Source organism: Gopherus evgoodei, chromosome 5 (assembly GCF_007399415.2).
Source record: "Gopherus evgoodei ecotype Sinaloan lineage chromosome 5, rGopEvg1_v1.p, whole genome shotgun sequence".
In the NCBI taxonomy this organism is placed as follows: domain Eukaryota; kingdom Metazoa; phylum Chordata; order Testudines; family Testudinidae; genus Gopherus; species Gopherus evgoodei.
Window position 1 is genome coordinate 7,869,237 of NC_044326.1, and position 22,303 is coordinate 7,891,539.

The 22,303-nt window shown below is 43.8% G+C and overlaps 1 protein-coding gene across 2 annotated transcripts in view; it reads left to right on the forward strand.

Moving 5' to 3' along the window:
- UBOX5 (U-box domain containing 5) overlaps positions 1-21,338 on the forward strand; it is a 30,667-nt gene extending 9,329 nt beyond the window's left edge. For both annotated transcript variants that reach the window (XM_030563412.1, XM_030563411.1), the window contains exons 2-5: positions 10,383-10,486; positions 14,387-15,581; positions 19,098-19,259; positions 20,421-21,338. In XM_030563412.1, the coding sequence (XP_030419272.1) occupies positions 10,433-10,486; positions 14,387-15,581; positions 19,098-19,259; positions 20,421-20,626 (1,617 nt within the window). In that variant the 5' untranslated portion in view covers positions 10,383-10,432 and the 3' untranslated portion in view covers positions 20,627-21,338. The remainder of the gene's footprint in view (positions 1-10,382; positions 10,487-14,386; positions 15,582-19,097; positions 19,260-20,420) is intronic.
- The last annotated feature ends 965 nt before the right edge of the window (positions 21,339-22,303 follow it).

Here is a 22,303-nt window from a genome sequence, read left to right on the forward strand (position 1 = left end):
GGATGGTGAATGAGGGTTGTGTGCTGAGGGGAGTGTCTGTGTCTTTTTGGGATTATTATGCATGCCAGTTGAATTGAGTAGGTGGTTGTGTTGACTGGGGCATTGTGCTGGGAGATCTGTGTGGGTGGTAGTTTGGGTGCTCAGCTGTGGCAGTTAGACCAAGCAATCCACCATCTCTTCAGTCTGTCTCCTACAACCAATGTACTGTTGCTTGCAAAGTAGCTGTCATGTAAAGGTGGTAATTAGTTGAAGTACCTTTGATATCCCAATGGTCTAGGACTCTTGATATAGCATAGATATATGCCTTACTGTAAGGGTACACCAAACAGGTATTATTCATAAAGTCAAAAAGCCTGAGAACTTAAAATTTGGATGGCAGCAGCCCATAAATCCTACCGATAAGAACATAGGGCCATACTGGGTCAGATCAAAGGTCCATCTAGCCCAATATCCTGTCTTCTGACAGTGGCCAATGCCAGGTGTCCCAGAGGGAATGAACAGAACAGGTAATCACTGAGTGATCCATCCCCTGTCGCCCATTCCTAGCTTCTGGCAAATAGAGGCTAGGGTCACCATCCCTGCCCATCCTGGCTAATAGCCATTGATCGACCTATCCTCCATGAACTCATCTACTTCTTTTTTGAACCCTGTTATAGTCTTGGCCTTCACAACATCCTCTGGCAAGTAGTTCCACGGGGTGATGGTGCGTTGTGTGAAAAAATACCTCCTTTTATTTGTTTTAAACCTGCTGCCTATTAATTTCATTTGGTGACCCTTCGCTCTTGTGGCACCTTAGAGACTAACAAATTTATTTCAGCATGAGCTTTCGTGAGCTACAGCTCACTTCTTCGGATGCATAGAATGGAACACACAGACAGGAGATATTTATACATACAGAGAACATGAAAAGGTGGAAGTACGCATACCAACAGGAAGAGTCTAATCAATTGAGATGAGCTATCATCAGCAGGAGAAAAAAAACTTTTGAAGTGATAATTAAGATGACCCATAGAAGGTGTGAGGAGAACTTAACATAGGGAAATAGATTCAGTTAGTGTGATGACCCAACCATTCCGAGTCTCTGTTTAAGCCTGAGTTAATTGTATCGAATTTGCATATTAATTTGAGTTCAGCGGTCTCTCTTTGGAGTCTGTTTTTGGAGGTTTTCTGTTGCAAAATTTGCCAAATTGGTGGCTGTAGCTCATGAAAGCTCATGCTGAAATAAATTTGTTAGTCTCTAAGATGCCACAAGTACTCCTGTTCTTTTTGTGGATACAGACTAACATGGCTGCTACTCTGAAACTTAGCTCTTGTGTTATGAGAAGGAGTAAATAACACTTCCTTATTTACTTTCTCCGCACCAGTCATGATTTTCTAGACCTCTGTCATATCCCCGCTTCCCCTTAGTTGTCTCTTTTCCAAGCTGTGAAAAGTCCCGGTCTTATTAATCTCTCCTTATATGGCAGCTGTTCCATACCCCAAATCATTTGTTTTTCCCTTTTTCTGAACCTTTTCCAATTCCAGTATATCTTTTTTGAGCTGGGGTGACCACATCTGCACACAGTCTTCAAGATGTAGGTATACCATGGATTTATATAGAGGTACTGTGATATTTTTTGTCTTATTATCGATCTCTTTCTGAACGATGCCCAACATGCTGTTCGCTTTTTTGACTGCCGTTGCACATTGAGTGGATGTTTTCAGAGAACTGTCCACAATGACTCCAAGGTCTCTTTCTTGAGTGGTAACAGCCAGTTTAGACCCCATTATTTTATATGTATAGTTGGATTGTTTTCTAATGTGCATTACTTTTGCATTTATAAACACTGAATTTCTTCTGCCATTTTGTTGCCCGGTCACTCAGTTCTGAGAGATCCTTTTGTAGCTCTTCGCAGTCTGCTTGGGACTTAACTATCTTGAGTAGCTTTGTATCATCTGCAAATTTTGCCACCTCACTGTTTACCCCTTTTTCCAGGTAATTTATGAATATGTCAGATAGGACTGGGCCCAGTAAGACCCCTGGGGGACACCACTATTTACCTCTCTCAATTCTGAAAACTGACCATTTATTCCTACTCTTTGTTTCCTATCTTTTAACCAGTTACAAATCCGTGAAAGGACCTCCCTCTAATTCCATCACTGCTTACTTTGCTTAAGGGCCTTTGGTGAGGGACCTTGTCAAAGGCTTTCTGAAAATCTAAGTACACTATATCCCAGAGATTTGGAGCAATCACATTTTTTTATTGCTCTGCTCCGGCTATGCTCCAGCTCCGGGCATAAAACCACCTGGTCCACGCTCCAGCTCTGGGCTCTGCTCCAAAGCCCTGCTATATCCACTGAATCCCCCTTGTCCACATGCTTGTTGACCCCCTAAAATAATTCTAGTAGATTGGTGAGGCATGACTTCCCTTTACAAAAACCGTGTTGACTCTTCCCCAACAAATTATGTTCATCTATGTGTCTGCCAGTTTTGTTCTTTACTATAGTTTCAACCATTTCTTGGTACTGAATCAGACTTACCAGCCTGTAATTGCCAGGATCACCTCTGGAGCCCTTTTTAAAAATGGGCATCACATTAGCTAGCCTCCAGTCATTTGGTACAGAAGCTCATTTAAATAAGTTGCAGACTACAGTTACACCTCTGCCTCATATAACGTGACCTGATATAATGCAAATTCAGATATAACACGGTGAAGCAGCACTCGGAGGGGAGGGGGGCTGCGCACTCTGGTGCATCAAAACAAGTTTGATATACCACAGTTTCACCTATAACGCGGTAAGACTTTTTGGCTCCCAAGGACAGCTTTTGTATCGAGGTAGAGGAGAAAAAATTATCGACTCGTTCTGCAATTTCATGTTTGAGTTCCTTCAGAACTCTTGGGTGAATATCATCTGGTCCTGGTGACTTACTACTGTTCAGTTTATCAGTTTGTTCCAAAACCTCCTCTAATGACCCCTCAATCGGGGGGGACAGTTCCTCAGATTTATCACCTAAAAAGAATGGCTCAGGTTTGCGAATCTCCCTCACATCCTCAGCTGTGAAGACCGATACAAAGAATTCATTTAGTTTCTCCGCAATGGCCTTATTGTCCCTGAGTGCTCCTTTAGCATCTTGATTGTCCATTGGCCCCACACATTGTTCAGCAGGCTTCTTGCTTCAGATGTACTTAAAAAAATTTTTGCTATTACTTTTTAATTCTTTGACTGACTATTCTTCACATTCTTTTTTGTTCTTCAAATTCTTCCTAATTGTATATTTACACTTCATTTGCCAGAGTTTATTCCTTTCTATTTTCCTCACTAGGATTTAACTTCTACTTTTTAAGGATGCGTTTTTGCCTCTCACTACTTCTCTTACTTTGTTATTTAGCCATGGTGGCACTTTTTTGGTGATATTAGTATGTTTTTTTAATTTGGGGAATACATTTAAGTTGCACCTCTATTATGGTGTCTTTAAAAAGTTTCCATGCAGCTTTCAGGGATTTTACTTTTGGCGCTGTACCTTTTAACTTCTGTTTAAGTAACCTCATTTTTGTGTAGTCCACCTTTCTGAAATTAAATGCTACAGTGTTGGCTGCTGTGGTGTTTTTCCCACCACAGGGATGTTAAATTTAATTATATGATGGTCTCTGTACCAAGCGGTCCAGCTATATTCACCTCATGGACCAGATCCTGTGCTCCACTTAGGACTAAATCAAGAATTGCCTCTCCTCTTGGGGGTTCCAGGACTAGCTGCTCCAAGAAGCCGTCCTTTAAGGTGTCAAGAAACTTTATCTCTGCATCCAGTCCTGAGGTGACATGTACCCAGTCCATATGGGGATAGTTGAAATCCCCCATTACTTTTATTATTATTGAGTTTTCTATTTTAATAGCCTCTCTAATCTCCCTGAGCATTTCAGAGTCACTAACAGTATTATTCCCTGCTGCTGTATTCTTATTAGAGCACAGAATCACTATCCATAGAGAGTCTGTGGTACAGTTTGGTTCATTTAAGATTTTTACTTCATGTGATTCTACACTTTCTTTCACGTGATGATTGAAACTGGTGGTATTCTAAAGAAAGAGAGCTCTCAGTTGTGATTGTAGGGGTTTCCATCACTTCACACTGACTCGTCAGACATCCTAGGCTTCAGAGTGACCATCCTGTAATAGTATATAATCTTAGAGAGATTTCAGTGTAGTAGAGGTAGTAGATCCTACTGTAATACTACACACAGAACTATGTCAAATGTCAGAATTATGGTTGCCTGTGCAACCCATTCCCTCCCCCCGAAGTGCGATCATTTCTGCACCATCCTCTCCAACCTCACCATGTCCCAGTCTTCGCCAGCTAGTCCCAGTCTCCACTCCTCAGGCCCAGCAAGTCCCTAGTCTCACCCCTCTGGACTCTTCCTCCCAGTCTCCTTGCTCAGCCATTCCCAGTTCTCCCCCCACACCAGGCTCCTCCTCCTGATTTTTTTCTCTCCCTCATGCTGCCTATGTTCCCTGTTCACACTGGATCCCGGTTCCAATTTCCCTCCCTGACCTCATTCTAGTCTCAGTGTTCACCTGTCTTTGTCCCAGACTTTTTTTGTGCAGCCAAATCCAGTTCTTATCTGACTCCTCACCAGATCTGTCTCCCCTCAATCTCACTCAGTCTGTCTTGTCCAGCTAATCCCAATCTCCTCCCACCTCCTCATCCGATCCCAGTCTCCCCACACCTACTAGCCCCTTGTAGTCATACACACACACACACACACACGCATTCAGTTTCGCTCCCAGTTTCTTTGCCCAGCTAATTCCAGTCTTCCCTCCCCCCCATTGCCAGTCTCCAGTCCAAGTCTTCTCCTCCCACCACATCCCAGCATGCTCCTTGCTCCAAGCTACTCACTCTTCTTCCATTCCCCCAGGTCCCACTCTTGTCCCCTCTGCATTTGAATCAAGTAACCTCCTTCACCAGGTTCCTCGGGCCCAACAGAGAGAGCATTGAGAGCACAGGAGGGACAGTCTTCCTGCTCTCAGTTCAGGTGCCTGGACCCAGCATAGTCCACAGCAGGGAAAGTCCTGTCCATCTCTGGGCTGGTGCACACCCAGTGTGGCTGGAATCTTTTGGGAATTTAACTGCTAAAATAGAGTCTATATTGAGCATGTGTGAACTTACTTTTTGTTTTGAAAGGCTTTAATTTGGCTAAATTTGGGCAGATTTTCACAAAGAAGAAGCAAATTAACAGGCAAAAAGCACATCCCTGGCCCAAAGGCCACTCCCCTGCCAAACTTCAAGTCTCTGCTCCAAAGCATGGGGGCGCTAGAGCTTTTCAGAGAAAACATAGCTATTCACATGTGCAAATCATAATTTTTCCAAGCCTTGCTCTCAGAAACAGCTGAACTGTTCCAGCTGAAATTTTAAAACAAAATATTCAGCCTGAAGCAGACGCCCGATGTGGAAAACCAAATGATTAAAGTTTGTCAAAGTTATAAACAACTGAAAAAAAGGATCTTAGGATGCAAAATGCTGGGCAACCTTAACAGTAAGTGGTATTACCAGCCCCACCTATCATTACTTTGGGGTTTGAAAGGATTGGTGGGGGTGAGGTTTCTCCCCCTCCATCTTACTGCTGTTGTAATTTTTCCCACTCCTCAGTGGAGATATAGTTCACCTTTGTGCACAGAAGCTACAGTGCATGCTAACAGGCCTGACAAGCTTATTGATACTCCTATTGAGCTGAATAACTTTCATCTCAAATAGTATCACAGTTTATTTTCAATCTCTAGTGTTTCCGCTCAAAGGAAATCAGTTCTTAAACTGAACGGGACATGAGCTGCTCATTGACCACAACGCGCACAGCTCTGTCCAGGCACTTAGGTCACAATGGATTGCCCCTCAGTCAGAATATTCCTTGCGCCTCTCAATAAAAGAAGAGAATACTAAGCTACATATCATACGTGTCTGTTGCTCTGAGCTGTGCGTCTGTTGGAGCCACCCCCCCTTTTCAAAATTACTATGAAGTAGACTTCGTTCCTGAGTCGGAAATCACTCCAGTGGAAACAGTTAATCTGAGGTCACCTACATAAGCTGTACAACATTCTGTCCTGTGATACCATATGTGATAAATGAAGGCGGGGGAGGGGGAGAGATCTCCCTTTTCTGAACGCCAGCCAGCCAGTTATGAAGTCCCTCTTGGTGTCTGTTCTCTGCTTGCTTTACCTGTAAAGGGTTAAAGAGTCCCCCCAGTAAAGGAAAAGGATTGGGCACGTGACCAAAGAGCCAGTGGGAAGGCCAGAGCCTTTTCTAAATGGGGGGGGACTACCTCTTTGTCTCTGTTGTGGTTCTTCGGGAAAGAGGGGAACAGGGAGCAGTTATGCTATGAGAAGCTTTAAGCCAGGTATGATCATACCTAGAACTACTTATTTGGGACCCTCAGATCTGTAAGTAAATCAGAAATGTTTAGAAAGTCACGATTAGGTTTATTTCTGTTTGTTTATTTTGGCTAGTAGACTCCTCTGTGCTAACCCCTGATGTGTTTGTTTGCTTGTAACCTTTAAGCTGAACCCTCAAAAAAGCTATTTTGGGTGGTTAATTTTTGGAATTGCTCTTTTAAATCGAGCAAAAGTCTATGTTCCAGATGTATTTTTTTCTTTTTTTCTTTTTAATAAAATTTACCTTTTTTAAGAACATGATTGGATTTTTGGTGTCCTAAGAGCTTTATGCATATGTTGTTTAATTAACTGGTGGCAACAGCTAATTTCCTTTTTCTTTCTCAGCTCTTCCCCGAAGGGGTAGTGAAAGAGTTTGAAGGTACCCCACAGGAAGGAATTCCCAAGTGTGCCTTCCTGAGTTCCAAAAAACGGGTTTTGCATTTGAGTGGTGGAAGCATTTAGTAAGCCAGGGTCAGAGAAACACTGTAACCTTGGGAGTTTAATACAAACCTGGAGTGGCCAGTATTCATTTTTTTAAATCCTTGCGGGCTCCCACCTTCTGCACTCAGTGCTACAGTGCGGAATCAGCCTTGACACCACACATCCCAAAAGCAGAAGAGACCACTTTGATCATCTAACCTGTCCTCCTGGATAACAGAGTCCAGAGAATTTCCCCAAAAGAATTCCTAGAGCAGAACCTTTAGAAAAACATCCAGTCTTGATTTAAAAATTGCCAGTGATGGAAAGTCCACGATGACCTTGGCAACGTGGTAAGTTGTTCCAGTAGTTAATTACTCTGTGTGAAAAATTTACACCTTATTTCCTATCTGAATTTGTCCATCTTCAATTTCCAGCTATTGGTTCACGTAATACCTTTGTCTGCTAGATAGAAAAGCTTGTTATTAAATACTTGTTCCCCATGTTGGTACTGACAAACTATAATCAAGTCATCCTTTAACCCTCGCTGTGTTAAGCTACATAGTTTGAGCTCCTTGAGTCTATCGTTATAAGGCATGTTCTCTAATCCTTTAATCTATCTCATGGCTCTTCTCTGAACCGTCTCCAAATTACCACTGTTGGTAATGCACAGTCTGAGTTCTCTTCAAAAGCTGCTATGATCATATCAGCCCTAAGCTGATACTTCAGTGCTGGGCATCAGCATAGGAACCTTGCTAGATAAATAGATTGCTCTTGTTTTTTATATAGCTATATTTCTCCCTGCTGAGATCCCAAAGTGACAAACTAATTCTTATAGATGAGAAGCAACAGAAACAGAGGCAGATGAGATGTTGTTTTGTTTGTATTACCATAGGGTCTAGCAGCTGCAGGTGTGGAGCAGGACACTGCTGTACTAAGTGCTGTTCAAATACAGCACAAAGAGATGGACCTTACCCTCAGATTGTAAGCTCTTTAGGGTATGTCTTCACTACCGGCCGGATTGGTGGGCAGCGATCGATCCAGGAGGGATTGATTTATCGTGTCTCGACTAGACGCGATAAATCCATCCCCAAGCGCTCTCCCATTGACTCCTGTACTCCAGCTCAACGAGAGGTGCAGGCAGAGTCGACTGGGGAGCGGCAGCAATCGACTCACCGTGGTGAAGACACCGCAGTAAGTTGATCTAAGTATGTCAGCTTCAGCTACATTAGTCACATAACTTCAGCAACGTAGCTGAAGTTGCATAACTTGAATCGATTCTCCTCCTCCTCCCCCCCCCGTGTAGACCAGGCCTGAGTATAAGACAAGAGCCAACATGTTGATGCCAACAGGCAGATGGGGGAGTACAAGGAAACAGTGAGACATTATTGGTTAGCCTGATAAATAGTGTTCTCATCATACCAGCACCATTCTCAAAGGTGTGGAGAGAACAATTTGTGAGGAGAGCTACACGCTAACAAATGGGACAGATAAGATTAAGTGGACACTCATACATATGCTTTCTCAAAGTATAAGAACAAGGGGACAATTAAAGGCAGCAATTGGACAAGAAAACTTCTATGCAATACATAATTAACCTGTGGAACTCATTGTTGCAAGATACAGTTGAGGCCAAGAGCTTAACAGAATTCAAAAAAGGCCTACGCACTTACACTGTACTATGGATGTTCTCAATGGATAGGGTAAAACATATTCTGAATGGATTTAAACCTAGGATGTAAGCCAGCCAGAAACTGCCTGTGGTTAGGAAGAAACTTCTTATGAGCAGCCTCTAACATAATTCTGCACTATAGAATGGCTAGTGCCTTCCTCTCAATTATCTAGTACTAGTCCCTGCCAGTCGTGGGTTGCTGAACTGGATGGGCCAAAGTTCCATGAGATCTTTAATAATCAGGAATGGACAGATATACAGAGAGTTCTACATTTCGAGAGATGGTATTTCCAGCAGTAAACCTGGCACTGCTATAGATTGCAGACCTGACACTCCTAACATAGAGACTTGAAAATGCCTCTCTGTTTATCTTATGTGAAATTAACATTATTACATGTGAGCACACTTGTCTTCTTTTAACACACACAGCCTGATCCGCCAGAAACAATCAAGCAGGCATTGGTAACATAAGCTTCAAACTCACCCTTTCAAGCGTGGCTTGAGGTTTTTTTTACATTGAATTTGGACTTTAGAGACGATGTCACCATGTATCTGTATTCTGACATCTGCACTTAATCAGTGTTCCAGCTGCATTATGCTTGCATGTCTACTAGACAGGTATAGGAAGCATTACATGCTGACCTGACTTCAGTTCATTTTATAATCCCTTTGTACACCTAAAAGAGCTTGCAAAAATCCAGTTAGGCTGAACAAATACCCTCCATTGGAAATCATTTAAAGGTCCCTTTTTCTTGATAGAAGTTGCAAGTATGTGATTACAAGATTTCTCCAAGCAATGAGGTTTACACCTTCTTTAGGAGGTTAAAATTCTTACTTTACGGAGGATCTTATTTTTAAAAAGAATCATGTCTAACCAGTTTCAGTTCTTTGAATGCAAAAGATTGTGTGTTCTCCTGGCTTCCTTTTCTGAACACGTTTGAAAGAGTTGACTTGATCAATGCTCAAAATTTTGTTGCTCTCCCTAAAGCACCCAGTGATCTGTTGGATAACAGAGAGCTGCTGTTAAATAATTATTAATTTTGCATTCAAGAGTAACTTTCATCTGAGGATTTCGAAGCATTTAGAAACATTTATCCTTGCAACACCATTGTGCATTGTTACTTACTTATATTACAGTATAATACAGATCCCTTGGTTGAGATCTCACATCCTATTGTGCTTTTACTACCACATAGACAGTTTCTGCCCCCCAGGTTTTTTACAACCTAAATAGACAAGACAGACACAAGATGAATAACAAGGATAGAGATGTAAAATGATTGCTCAAGGTCATGCAGCAAGTTGATGGCAGAAACAAGAATAGGTCTTCTGACTCCTAGACCAGTGCCCAAGCCCCTAGGCCATGCTGACTAGGGGCATAGTGTAAACTATGGCACAGAGTGCTTAAGTGATTTGACCAAGGTCTTAGCAGGGAAGATTTGCAAAGACACAGAGGGGAATTACGCTGCTGAGAGTTAGGCACCTTTGAAAATCTCCCTCAGGTTGAATGGATGGCAGGGCAGGGACTAGGTCACTACCAAACTCTTCCTCTCTCTAAAGCACACTCCCCTTGGATATGGCTTGCATCTAATCTCCGGTTTATTTACAAATGAGAACTTCTCATAAAAACACTCATCCCCTAGGCGTCCTTCTCAGATGTTTTTCTCCTTTGAATCATGAATGACTTTAACTGGATCTTGCATCTTAACCCAGAATCGTCCATGACACACTCACTTGGGTTTCTCTTGAGTTGCTAAAAGCCTCACTCACTTGAATTTTGAACTGCATTTTGTGATCAGTCAGACTTGCGATTCACCTGTGACTCAGGAACTGTTTTACACAAGAGTCTCCTATTTTCCACTGTTCACTAACATTTGTGTTTTGCTTTTGCCTTTAGTTTTACCAGCTGACTTTGATGCTTGGAAGGTGAGCCCTCAAACCGCCAATATGGTAATAAACATCTGCCTCCCACAGTTCAAGCCAAGAATTCACTGCAACAAGGTAAAAATAAAAAAGCATTGTGTTTTCTGTAGTTTAAGGCATATAGGGTCAGCTCTGGAATCCCTTGGTTAGATGCAAAGAATAAGCAGTCCTTGTCTCTGCTGGACAGAGTAGACAAAGGAGTGCTCACTCACTACGTCACTTGTGTCTGAGATAATGTGGCAATGTTTGCTTAATTAAGAGCATTCTCAGATGCTCATGCAAATCTTGTCTAAGAAAACACAACCAATTTTACTCACTAGGCTCTGTGGTGAAATCCCCCAGGAAACACCTGAGCAGTGTCTGTTGGAATTATCTCAGTATAATGTGCAGAGAGATGCTCTTGTGGCATCACACTTAAAAGGCCATGGCCAGGTAGGTTACAGCAAAAACATAACAGGGTTTTTTTTAATTGTACAAAACTGGATGGAACTGCTTGGGGGGCTGAAAGTTTATTTTTAATTTATAACTTTTTTTTTTTTTTGTGAAAGCCCCTCAAATCTTCAAGACTCAAATTTTCAAAACTAACCAGTCTTATTGCAAAGAATTGGGGTAGTGTGGTATAATGGTGAGTTAGGACTCCTGGGTTCTTTTTCTGCATCTGCTAATTTGGGGTAATCATAGAATATTAGGGTTGGAAAGGACCTCAGGAGGTCATCTAGTCCAACCCCCTGCTCAAAGCAGGACCAACCCCAACGAAATCATCCCAGCCAGGGCTTTGTCAAGCCTGACCTTAACCTCTAAGGATAGAGATTCCACCACCTCCCTAGGTAACGCATTCCAGTGCTTCACTACCCTCCTAGTGAAAGTGTTTCCTAATATCCATCCTAGACCTCCCCCACTGCAACTTGAGACCATTGCTTCTTGTTCTGTCATCTGCCACCACTGAGAACAGCCGAGCTCCATCCTCTTTGGAACCCCCCTTCAGGTAGTTGAAGGTTGCTATCAACCCCCCCCCCCCCCTCTTCTCTGCTGCAGACTAAATAAGCCCAGTTCCCTCAGCCTTTCCTCGTAAGTCATGTGCCCCAGTCCCCTAATCATTTTTGTTGCCCTCCGCTGGACTCCCTTCAATTTGTCTACATCCTTGCTGTAATGGGGGGACCAAAACTGGATACGGTACTCCAGGTGTGGCCTCACCGGTGCCGAATAGAGGGGAGTAATCACGTCCCTCAATCTGCTGGCAATGCTCCTACTAATACAGCCCAATATGCCGTTGGCCTTCTTGGCAACAAGGGCACACCGTTGACTCATATCCAACTTCTTGTCCATTGTAATCCCCGGATCCTTTTATGCAGAACTGCTGCCTAGCCAGTCAGTCCCCAGCTTGTACTGGTGCATGGGATTCTTCCTGAGTGCAGGACTCTGCACTTGTCCTTATTGAACCTCATCAGATTTCTTTAGGCCCAATCCTCCAATTTGTCTAGGTCACTCTGGACCCTATCCCTACCCTCCAGCGTATCTACCTCTCCCCCCAGCTTAGTGTCATTTGGAAACTTGCTGAGGGTGAAATCCATCCCATCATCCAGATCATTAATGAAGATATTGAACAAAACCGGCCCCAGGACTGACCCCGGGGCACTCCACTTGATAGCAGCTGCCAAGTAGACATCAAGCCATTGATCACTACCCGTTGAGCCTGAAAATCTAGCCAGCTTTATATCCACCTTATAGTCCATTCATCCAGCCCATACTTCTTTAACTTGCTGGCAAGAATACTGTGGCAGACCGTATCAAAAGCTTTGCTAAAGTCAAGATATCCACTGCTTTTCCCATATTCACAGAGCCGGTTATCTCATCATAGAAGGCAATCAGGTTGGTCAGGCATGATTTGCCCTTGGTGAATCCATGTTGACTGTTCCTGATCACCTTCCTCTTCTCCAAGTGCTTCAAAATGGATTCCTTGAGGACCTGCTCCACGATTTTGCCGGGGACTGAAGTGAGACTGACCGGTCTGTAGTTCCCCAGGTTCTCTTTCTTCCCTTTTTAAAATATGGGCACTATATTTGCCTTTTTCCCAATCATCCAGGACATCCCCCAGTCGTCACAGATTTTCAAAGATGATGGCCAGTGGCTCTGCTATCACATCAGCCAACTCCCTCAGCACCCTTGGATGCATTAGATCTGGACCCATGGACTTGTGCATGTCCAGCTTTTCTAAAAAGTCCTTAACCTGTTCTTTCACCACTGAGGGCTGCTCACTTCCTCCCCATACTGTGCTGCCCAGTGCAGCAGTCTGGGAGCTGATGTTGTCTGTGAAGACTGAGGCAAAAAAAAGCATTGAGTATTTCAGCTTTTTCCACATCATCTGTCACTAGGTTGCCTGCCCCATTCAGTAACAGTCCCACACTTTCCCTGACCATCTTCTTGTTGCTAACATACCTGTAGAAACCTTTCTTGTTACACTTCACATCCCTTGCTAGCTGCAATTCCAGTGCCTTGACCTTCCTGATCACACACCTAAATGCTCTAGCAATATTTTTATACTCCTCCATAGCCATCCATCCAAGTTTCCACTTCTTGTAAGCTTTCTTTTTGAGTTTAAGCTCACTGAAGATTTCTGTTAAGCAAAGCTGCTCGCCTGCCATATTTGCTGTTCTTTCTGCGCATATGGATGGTTTGTTTCTGTGCCCTCAATAAGGATTCTTTAAAATACAGCCAGCTCTCCTGGACTGCTTTCCCCCTCACATTAGCCTCCCAAGGGATCCTGCCCATCAGTTCCCTAAGGGAGTGTGTCTGCTTCTCTGAAGTCCAGCGTCCGTCTTCTGCTACTCTCCTTTTTTCCTTTCGTGAGGATCCTGAACCTGACTACCTCATGGTCACTGCTGCCTACATTGCCACTCACTTACACTTCCCCTACCAATTCTTCCTTGTTTGTAAGCAGCAGGTCAGGAGGAGCACGGCTCATTGTTGGTTCCTCCAGCACTTGTGCTAGGAAGTGGTACAAGCACCTGCAACTCCTGTTGACTTCGTTTGGAGTTGTGGGTGCTCATCACTGCAAAGGTATTTCAGGTTGGGCACTTAGGTCACTCTGAAAAAGATGGCCCCTATCCTCTCTCTGCTTCAGTTAACCTCTGTAAAATTGGTGTCATAACACTGTTACACCTCATAGGGGAGTTCTGAGGGTTAATTAGTTCTGAGATCTTCAGATGAAAGGTGGTAATATTTGCATTATTCAAGTGCTTACATAGTCAATATTTTAGTGGTATAGATAGATACCTTTTTCTCTGTCCTGCCAGAAAATTCCCTGTGGCTCAGTAAAATGTGAAACGTTTTTCCATTTTTCTTTCCAAGGTGTCAAACTATTTATTATAATGAGTTGAGCTTTCGTGTTTGATTCTTGGAGTCACAGAAATCCTTAGAGATTATCTAGTTCTTATTTAAAGGCTATTTTGAATGGCACGGCCCCCAAACTGCATCTCAAAAACAAGAGAACCTGGGTTTTGTCCTGTGAAAAACTCAACATTTATTTACACGGCATTTAAAACCCTTCTCTAGATAGGGTTGATTACATTGCTGGTCTGTGACTCCAATCCAGTGCTGAATTTAGCCTCTCTTCCATATTTTAGCCTAGAATGAATTTATGGCAAAATCCTTTACAATAAATGTTTTCAGTTAAATTCTCATTTCCTTAAAGAGGCACTGTTATAATTGGTGAGTGCTTCTAACATCTTGAGCAACACGACTGTACCAAATGGGTTTGCAGAGCCCAGCACCCCTAGAATAACAACTCAGGGACACACATGCTCTGGGGAATAAAATCAAGAGAGCACAGCTCATCCTTTAAATTTTGTTATTCACAGTTGATCATTTAATGCCTCATTTACATTTTGTCTCGCAAATACTGTAACAGTGGTTGCAAACTCACTTTCCTCTTTTGGGTCAAATCAAGCCCAGTGTCCTCTCCTTTCTCTTTAAACACAGATTTCTGCTGATGGTTATGAAGTGGAGAACCTCATCTCTGAAGACTTTGCAAAGAGAAACCGGGGCTTTCGCAGTGAATATTTCATCAAGCCCCCGGTCCATGTTACTCTCTCCTTTCCCTTCAACATAGAAATCTGCAGGATTAACATAGACATCTCATCGGGCGGGTATCAGAATTTCACGGGGCTGGACATTTACACGTCTACCTCATTGAACAAAAGCTCTTGGAACAGCCCGGAGTCTCAGTTCTCAGGTCTGACCGGACAGCCTGTGTCGGACAAAGACGTTTTCACCCTAGTGGGCAAAGCCGTTCTAAAAAATCAAAGCAAAGTGACGTTCAGCCACAGGGGTTTCAAGCCAAGGCCTCCTTTCCATCAGATGGAAGCTGTCTTCTACCCTGGTTCTGCATCTCACGACCTATGGAATAAAGGCCCTGCCTCACTGAGCAATGTATCGCACTTAAAAATTTGCATCTCCCATGTAGCAGGAGGTGGCCTCCCTTGCATTAAAAGACTAGAGGTCTGGGGGCAGCCAGCCAAGTCGTGCCCGCAGGAAGTGATGGACAGTGTGTTCCGAGTGGCCTCTGAGTGCCTGGCTCAGGGCTTGGGTGTCCAGACTACCAGTTTCATGTTACCAATGGAAAGCGAGTGTGTGCCCGTAAGCAACTCCAACAGTGAACAGCAGAGTCTCCAGAAGCTAGTCGATGTTGTTCACGATATCCCGGAAGAGTTCTTGGACCCTATCACTCTGGAGATAATGCCCTTCCCAATGCTGCTGCCGTCTGGCAAGGTGATCGACCAGAGCACTTTGGAGAAATGCAACCAGAGTGAGGCTTCCTGGGGTCGGGTGCCCAGCGATCCTTTCACTGGGGTTGCGTTTAGCCAACACTCCCAACCCCTCCCCCACCCCTCTCTAAAAGCGAGGATAGACCACTTCCTATTACAGCACAGCATTCCAGGCACCAACCTCCTCGGGAGGGCTCAGGTCTTGGGGATGGTCACACCTTCTTCCCTAACCATGTCCTCTCTGAAAAGGAAAATGGACTGCATGGAGCATAGCCCTGATGACAGCAACCACGTAGAACCCTCCTATTTTTCTACCACAAACTTACTAGCCATGACTACCTCAGAGAGCAGTGCTAAAAAAATGAAAACTGAGAGTGACTCGCATTTGGCTCAAATGGACTGCTCGACAGGTATCTCGTCTCCCTAATTCTCATGGTTTCTTCACCTTCCTGGTTTCCCAGGACCAAAGTCTCACACATAATCCCAAATGTGGTTTCAGTTAATCCTCACATCTCCTGCATATTCTCACACCAAAACCTAGGGGCGCTCTTTGAGGCTGTTGTCTTTTGTTCCTGCCAGACATTATGGAAATAGTTTTAGCATGTCATTCATGTCTGATTTTCCCCTTTCCTCTACCCAGTACGTTTGTTCTTTCATAGCCAGATTTTACTTCTGTTTTATGAGGGGGATCAGTCCCTGACCACATTGTTCTGCCTATGTCAATCTACACTAGGGGTAGGCAACCTATGGCACACGTGCCGAAGGTGGCACGCGAGCGGATTTTCAGTGGCACTCACACTGCCCGGGTCCTGGCCACCGGTCCGGGGGGCTCTGCATTTTAATTTAATTTTAAATGAAGCTTCTTAAACATTTTAAAAACCTTATTTACTTTACATACAATAGTTTAGTTCTATACTATAGACTTATAGAAAGAGACCTTCTAAAACCATTAAAATGTATTATTGGCATGCGAAACCTTAAATTAGAGTGAATAAATGAAGACTCTGCACACCACTTCTGAAAGGTTGCCAACCCCTGATCTACACCGTTTATTTGCCCATAATTGATTCAGATCACTTAATTTTTCCATTAGTCTTTTATTTCCTTTGTCCCCATCATTTTCAGTTCGTTGACAAGTTTTGCTGTGCTGGAAAATCATCTCTCTTGCAGCCTGTGCAAAAAAATTATTGGGATTTTACTAGCCCAGGTGCACAATTTGCTGGCCTGTCGTCCCCATAATGGGGGGGGGAACCCTGAAATGTCTTCCCTGCGCCGCGTGAACTGGTTCGTAGGCTCATGTGTGGGCTGCTCACACAGGTTACTGCAATCACAAATGTGCTCCTACTGACCCTTCTGCTTACGCTCCTGATTCTCCCCCAAGTGGCACTTACTTAACACAGCACCGCTTTAGAAGCACTTGTCAGATACTGGTCAGTAACATTAAATGCTTGTGTTGGTGGACATCCCTGCCAAGCGAGCATAAAGCCCTGGAACCAATGGATAGCAGAAATAGCACTCTGCGTGCGTGCGTGTGTGTGTGTGTGTGTCCACAGTGAAGTGCTAGAGGCCAAGGGACAGCACTTGAAAGGCTGGAGGGGACGGCACTACACGTGGGCTGTGGGTGATTAAACCAGAGAGGACATTTCCAAAGAAGACGCCTTTACAGTTGCTAAAAGTGGGCTGTAGCCAGTGTCTGGGGAGGGGGGTTTGACACTGGTATCTTCTCCCCCTCGGTATTGCTTTCACGCTGTTAGAAAAATGTCCGTGAGCAGAGCTATTGGGCGTGAGCTCGTCTTCCTGAATCATTTGCTAACTGTCATGTCACAGCTATGGGCCCTGTCTTGCACTCCTGGATTGGTGAGCAGTCCCACTGAGCAGCTAAGGCTTTAACACACAGCGTAGATCCCTTCTGTGCTACAAGCTGTCATTGACACCAAGCCAGGAGAGAGCCATGTTGTGAGCAGGTTCTCTGGCTGGGGTGTACTTGCTGTCATGTAGGCAGGCTCTCGGGCTCCCTTTCACTGTAAGTTGGGTGTGGGGTGCTGGATACTCTAACAACGATCATGGATTGATAGCGCACTCAAGCTTTTTGACTGCTGAGCCAGTTACACTGGTGGGCGAGGCGGGATGGCTCTGTGGTTAAAGCACAAGACAAATGCGACTGCCCCTCCAGAATGAGACCTCCTGCTCCTGCTCTTTCATTCTCCAAGTAGTACGTTCGGTCTCTCTCTCCTATAACGAGCAGCTTACCACAAGGGGGATGATAGCCCTGCTATCTCCAAGCATGCTCAGTTATGTAAAGAATTAATTTTTCTTGGCATATTTATTTCCTTCCTTGTGCAGAAATATCTAGAATGTGTTGAACCTGGGCTCACTTTGGCTTTGCTCCAGAACACACAGCCCTTTATATGCAGACAACTCCGTTTTGCTTTGCCTCTTTCTTACTCGTTGTGTGCCATAATGATAGTTACTGAGTTACTTAATAACATCGCAGATAAAGAGAGGTAAATGAAATTGAATAACCAAGGGAGAAGAGACTATGTGGGCAGGGGTAATTTGAAGAGAAGTGGAGAGTCACTGAGGCAGTGAAGTTTAGGTAGGCTGGTCCATGTACAACAATGTTAGCACCCAGCATATGAGTGTCTGTTGAACACAGGAGGATTGTCTCGCTGAAGAGCTGAGTTGAATTTTCTTTAAAACATTCTGCAAAGGCTTATGGTAAAGCGAATAGGCTTTGGGCTGCAGGTGGCATGGAGAAAGTTTGTCCACAGCAGGTACGTGAAAATATCAAAGGTGAGCCAAAGGTGAACACTTCAGATCTGAAGTCTCCCAGAATTTGGGGCTTGTTGATTTCAGGCCAGGCTTCAGCAAACATGATGATTTATTTTGTGTTACAGCAGCACTTAGAGACCTCAACTGAGATTGGATCCCCATTGTTCTAGGTGCTGTGTGCATACGCAGTAAATGAATCCTTGCCCCAAGGATCTTATTCCCATATCTGTTGAGCTGCTGTAGCCTTCATCTCTGTATCTGAGCACCATAGTTGAAGGATCTTCCCGGGGAGATTTATTAAACAGACGTTCACACAGGATAAATGCCAGTCTACTCATACAAGGTCTTTAGCTAAACTAGATCTAAGGAACCATGTAGGGAGAAAATGCTGCCCTACCTTGCGAAGCAGCCAGAAGGTTCGGGCCCTGATGACAAGACACTGGCTTCTACTTTAGGTCCCCAGTTCAGATTTATGTCTCTGAGCCAAAACAAAAGTACAAAATGGAGGGGTAATGTAATGTGACTGGTGGGGTATCCATACAAAAATGAAAACAGCATTTTCTTTTTGGGTTAAACATTCCCCATCAGCGTTAGAAACCAAACCAATGGCACTGAGCTAGTGCCTGCAGACCAGCAAGTGAAACTGACCAGTCTAGCATCAGCTGGCCAAGCTGAGCGAAATGCAGAAGTAAAGAAAGGGTGACTGGGATTTTCAAAAGGGCTCAAGGGAGTTACATGCTTGAATGCCATTGAAGTGCAGGCTTTAAGCAGGCACATAAGCATTTGCAAGATCAGGGCCTAAACTTCAATGGCATTCAGGCACCTAACTCCTTTAGTCCTCTTCGTAAGTCCCAAGCAATAAAAACAAAGAAATCGTAGCATGTATATTGGGCTTGTCCTTCGTAGATCTCAAAGCACTTTCCCAGCTGGGCGAGGTATCCGTATCCCAAGTTTGCAGGTGACCAGCCGTGTGTTAATCAAGCCCTAAGGCACTGTTTCGAAGAGAAGTAAAAGGGCCTCTGTCTCATGTTGAGATCATCTCTTCAAAATTAAAAATATGTTTGACAGCGAAGCAGCATTTGTTTTGTCCCTTGATGCCTTCTCCTTTCCCTGCTCCCCGTGGCTATTTCTAGATCTCATGCTTCTCTCTGCAGGTCCAGTCTCTCATGAACAGAAGCTGTCCGAAAGCTTGGACATTGCCTTGACCTCTGCACTCAGCTCTAGGCCATCATTTACAGCTAGGCTGATAAAAGGCCAGCAGCAGCCGCATAGCGAGGGGGGTTGCAGCAGTTCCTGGAATGCAAATGCCCTAGCTGGTAAGCAGCAAACTGATTTGGTTTCACTTTTGGCATTCGGAAGCCCTAGAAAAGGAATATAGCAATGGTAGTCTGTGGGGTTTGCATTAAGACAATTTAGCAAGAACCCTGAACTCCCACAAGTTGGATTGTTCAATGACTTTGTTGTTGTTGACATTTTTGCCCTTTGACCTCAAGAGTAGTTTGTAAATCTACCCGAAGTGTCTCCTAAGACATTTTACTTAGCAATAACCATCTGAGTACCTCCCAGTCTTTAATACTTTATTCTCCCAACCCCCTGGCAAAGCTACTATTATCCCCATTGTACAGATGGGGAACCAAGGCACAGAGGCACTATGTGATCTACCCAAGGTCACGCAGGAAATCTGTGCCAGAGCAGAGAATTGAACCTGCATCTCCTGAATCTCAGGTCAGACCTCTGACCTCTAGGCCATCCTTCCTCATCAGCTGAATGAAGCTGTTGCCCATTTTCTGTGTCAGAAATCTGATGCTAGGTGCTACTTTGTGCCCTCGGAGGAGATAGGGGACCACGTGCAGTTCCCATAGGGTGTGCAGCTATCTGAGCTGCTTTCCCCAGCAGTGTGTGATACTGTTGAGCTTTTTAGTTTACCTTTTAAAGCTGTCACCATTGAGATGGAATCTGAATAGCCCACTCTAGGGATTATGGGCACGAAAAGCAAAGTGGTATTTAAGGAAATACGTTAAGTCTTTCATATAGTGGAGTATGATTCTTGTGCAAGTGTCTGACAGAGACAGTACAGTACTCCAATTCTAGTGTTTGAAAAGAGGGGGGATTTGTAGCATAGACACAAGCGGGAATTCTTTTGCTAGCTTTCGTCCTCAATAAAATACTGGTGGTACCAAACTTCACCTCGATCTAATCTTCCCGAGCAGTAATGCTAGGAAGCGAGAGGAATACCCTTGCAGTTTGGGCTTGGTAGCTCGTTATAAGGAAAACAGGGCCCATTCTCAAGATAATGCAAGTGCTTGCAGCTCCAGCTGCTTGTAGGAACACCTCACCTCAGAATCGGGGTTATAGCCTACATCTAACCTCTTGGGCCAGAGTTTCAGGTGTGGAATAGGTACCACATTGCCAGGGTTGCTGTAGTATCAACTGACTTGCATTAACATTGACAAAACTTTCTTCTTTCAACTTTCCAGAGCACAATAGCAGCCCAGTTCAAGGATGCGCTTCCTGTAATAGAACATTTTCTTCTTATTTCAAAATGGAGCCAGTGTACCAGCTTCCATGCGGCCACCTCCTGTGTCGTCCTTGCTTAGCTGAAAAGCAGAAGTCCTTAACGATACTGTGCATGAATTGTAAAAGGTCAGTCTCCGCTCATGAGGTGCTGAGGGTCCACTTTTAACTTCTTGGGCGCTGCTATTGAAATGGCTGGCTGAAAGGCCCCAAGGAGAGCTGGAGCCGCTGCTGTTCCACTTGCCTGTATTGAATAGTACAAGGACGTGGTCCTTTAAAGAGCTTGCCAGATGAGTGCACGTAATTCTGAAGAGGACTTTGTCTTCTCATGCTTACAGAGTAGCGGAGAGGTGAGAGCATCGTCCCAGAGCAAAGCGTTACAAGGATAATAAAGCCATATGCTTCTTTAACAAGGAAAATGTATTTATATGAAACTGACATCCATCCAGTCACGCACCATCACTCCACCATTCCAACAGCTCAGTGGTTAGCATAGGTGCCTTTTGAACTGTGAGTTTAGCTTCCCTGTCATTTAAAACCATTTCAATATTTGACAAGTAGCCATTCAGTCCTGGGCCACGTGAAGTCCTTGTGATCGAATCTGTGCAAGCTACCTAACTTCTCCCCTCTCCTGCCCCCACTCCCTCCGATTTCCCAGCCGTGCTGAGAGCACAAAGGTCACCTGTTCTGAAGACCAGTAAGTAATGGAAAGAGGGGCTGGAGTTAGTGCGTAAGTAACTGATGATGATCTCGTTCTGCTCATACAACTTGTAGAAAAGCCATTGCATTACACACAATGTCACTCTGTTTGTCATATGACAGGACCGGCTCCCGTCTGGCTGATAGACATTTAAGCCTTAATAAAATTATGGTTAAAGTCAGTTACTTTCTTCTGCCTTGTAATTGGTCTTTTTGTGAGTCTTCCTAATGCTTTCGCCTTGTGAGTTTCTTTTCAGAGCTTAGTCTAAAAGTGAAGGAAAAAACCAAGTCGATACAAAGGAATATTCTCCCCAGAGCCATATATTTTCAAGGGGGTGATCACAGTAACCTACTCTGCAGTCTGTACAGACTTTAAAAATTGATATTCATATGTGTAAATTCATGGGGCTGCAGTTTGCAGATATCTACTGAGAAAAGGAACTCAGGAAAATTGCTCGGATACCTTCTGTCACTGGCATATCCTGGATATGTTGGGACCAAATGGATATTGGAGGGGTTTACTAATATTACTCCTATGGGAATTCTGCACACAATATTTAAAAATTCTGCATATAATACGATAAAATTCTGCATGTAACACAGTAAAATTCTGCATATAATACAATATAATCACACCACTTTCAATTTTGGTAATTTGTTCCAAAATAGCTGCCAGCAAATATGCCTGTAACTATACAGACCCAAAAAAGATTCAGGAAATGTTTTTTGACCAATAGATTCCTTACTAGTCATATTAATACAGAACTCTGAGTAATAATTCATTTAAACTACAATACAGAAAAGTCACAATAACTGTTGAGCATTTTCTAAACATAAACACATGAAAATTAACTTACAAATACTTGGTAACCAGTATCGTGCATTTCAGTTATAATCCTCGATTTTCATTTAAATTACATTACAGAAGACCAAACAGCAAAACAACATTAAAGTAGGATGTCATTTTAAATTGCTCATTTTAATCACTATCGAACAAAACTGCATGCTAGTGCAAGTTACATGAAGGCCTGTACGCACGCTACAGGCCTTCATCATATCTGATGAAGATATGAACTTTAGGTGGGCAGTCCCCTGCGCACACGTGGGTCCTCACTGCAGGATCAAGGTGAAAGTTACCCTCAAATAG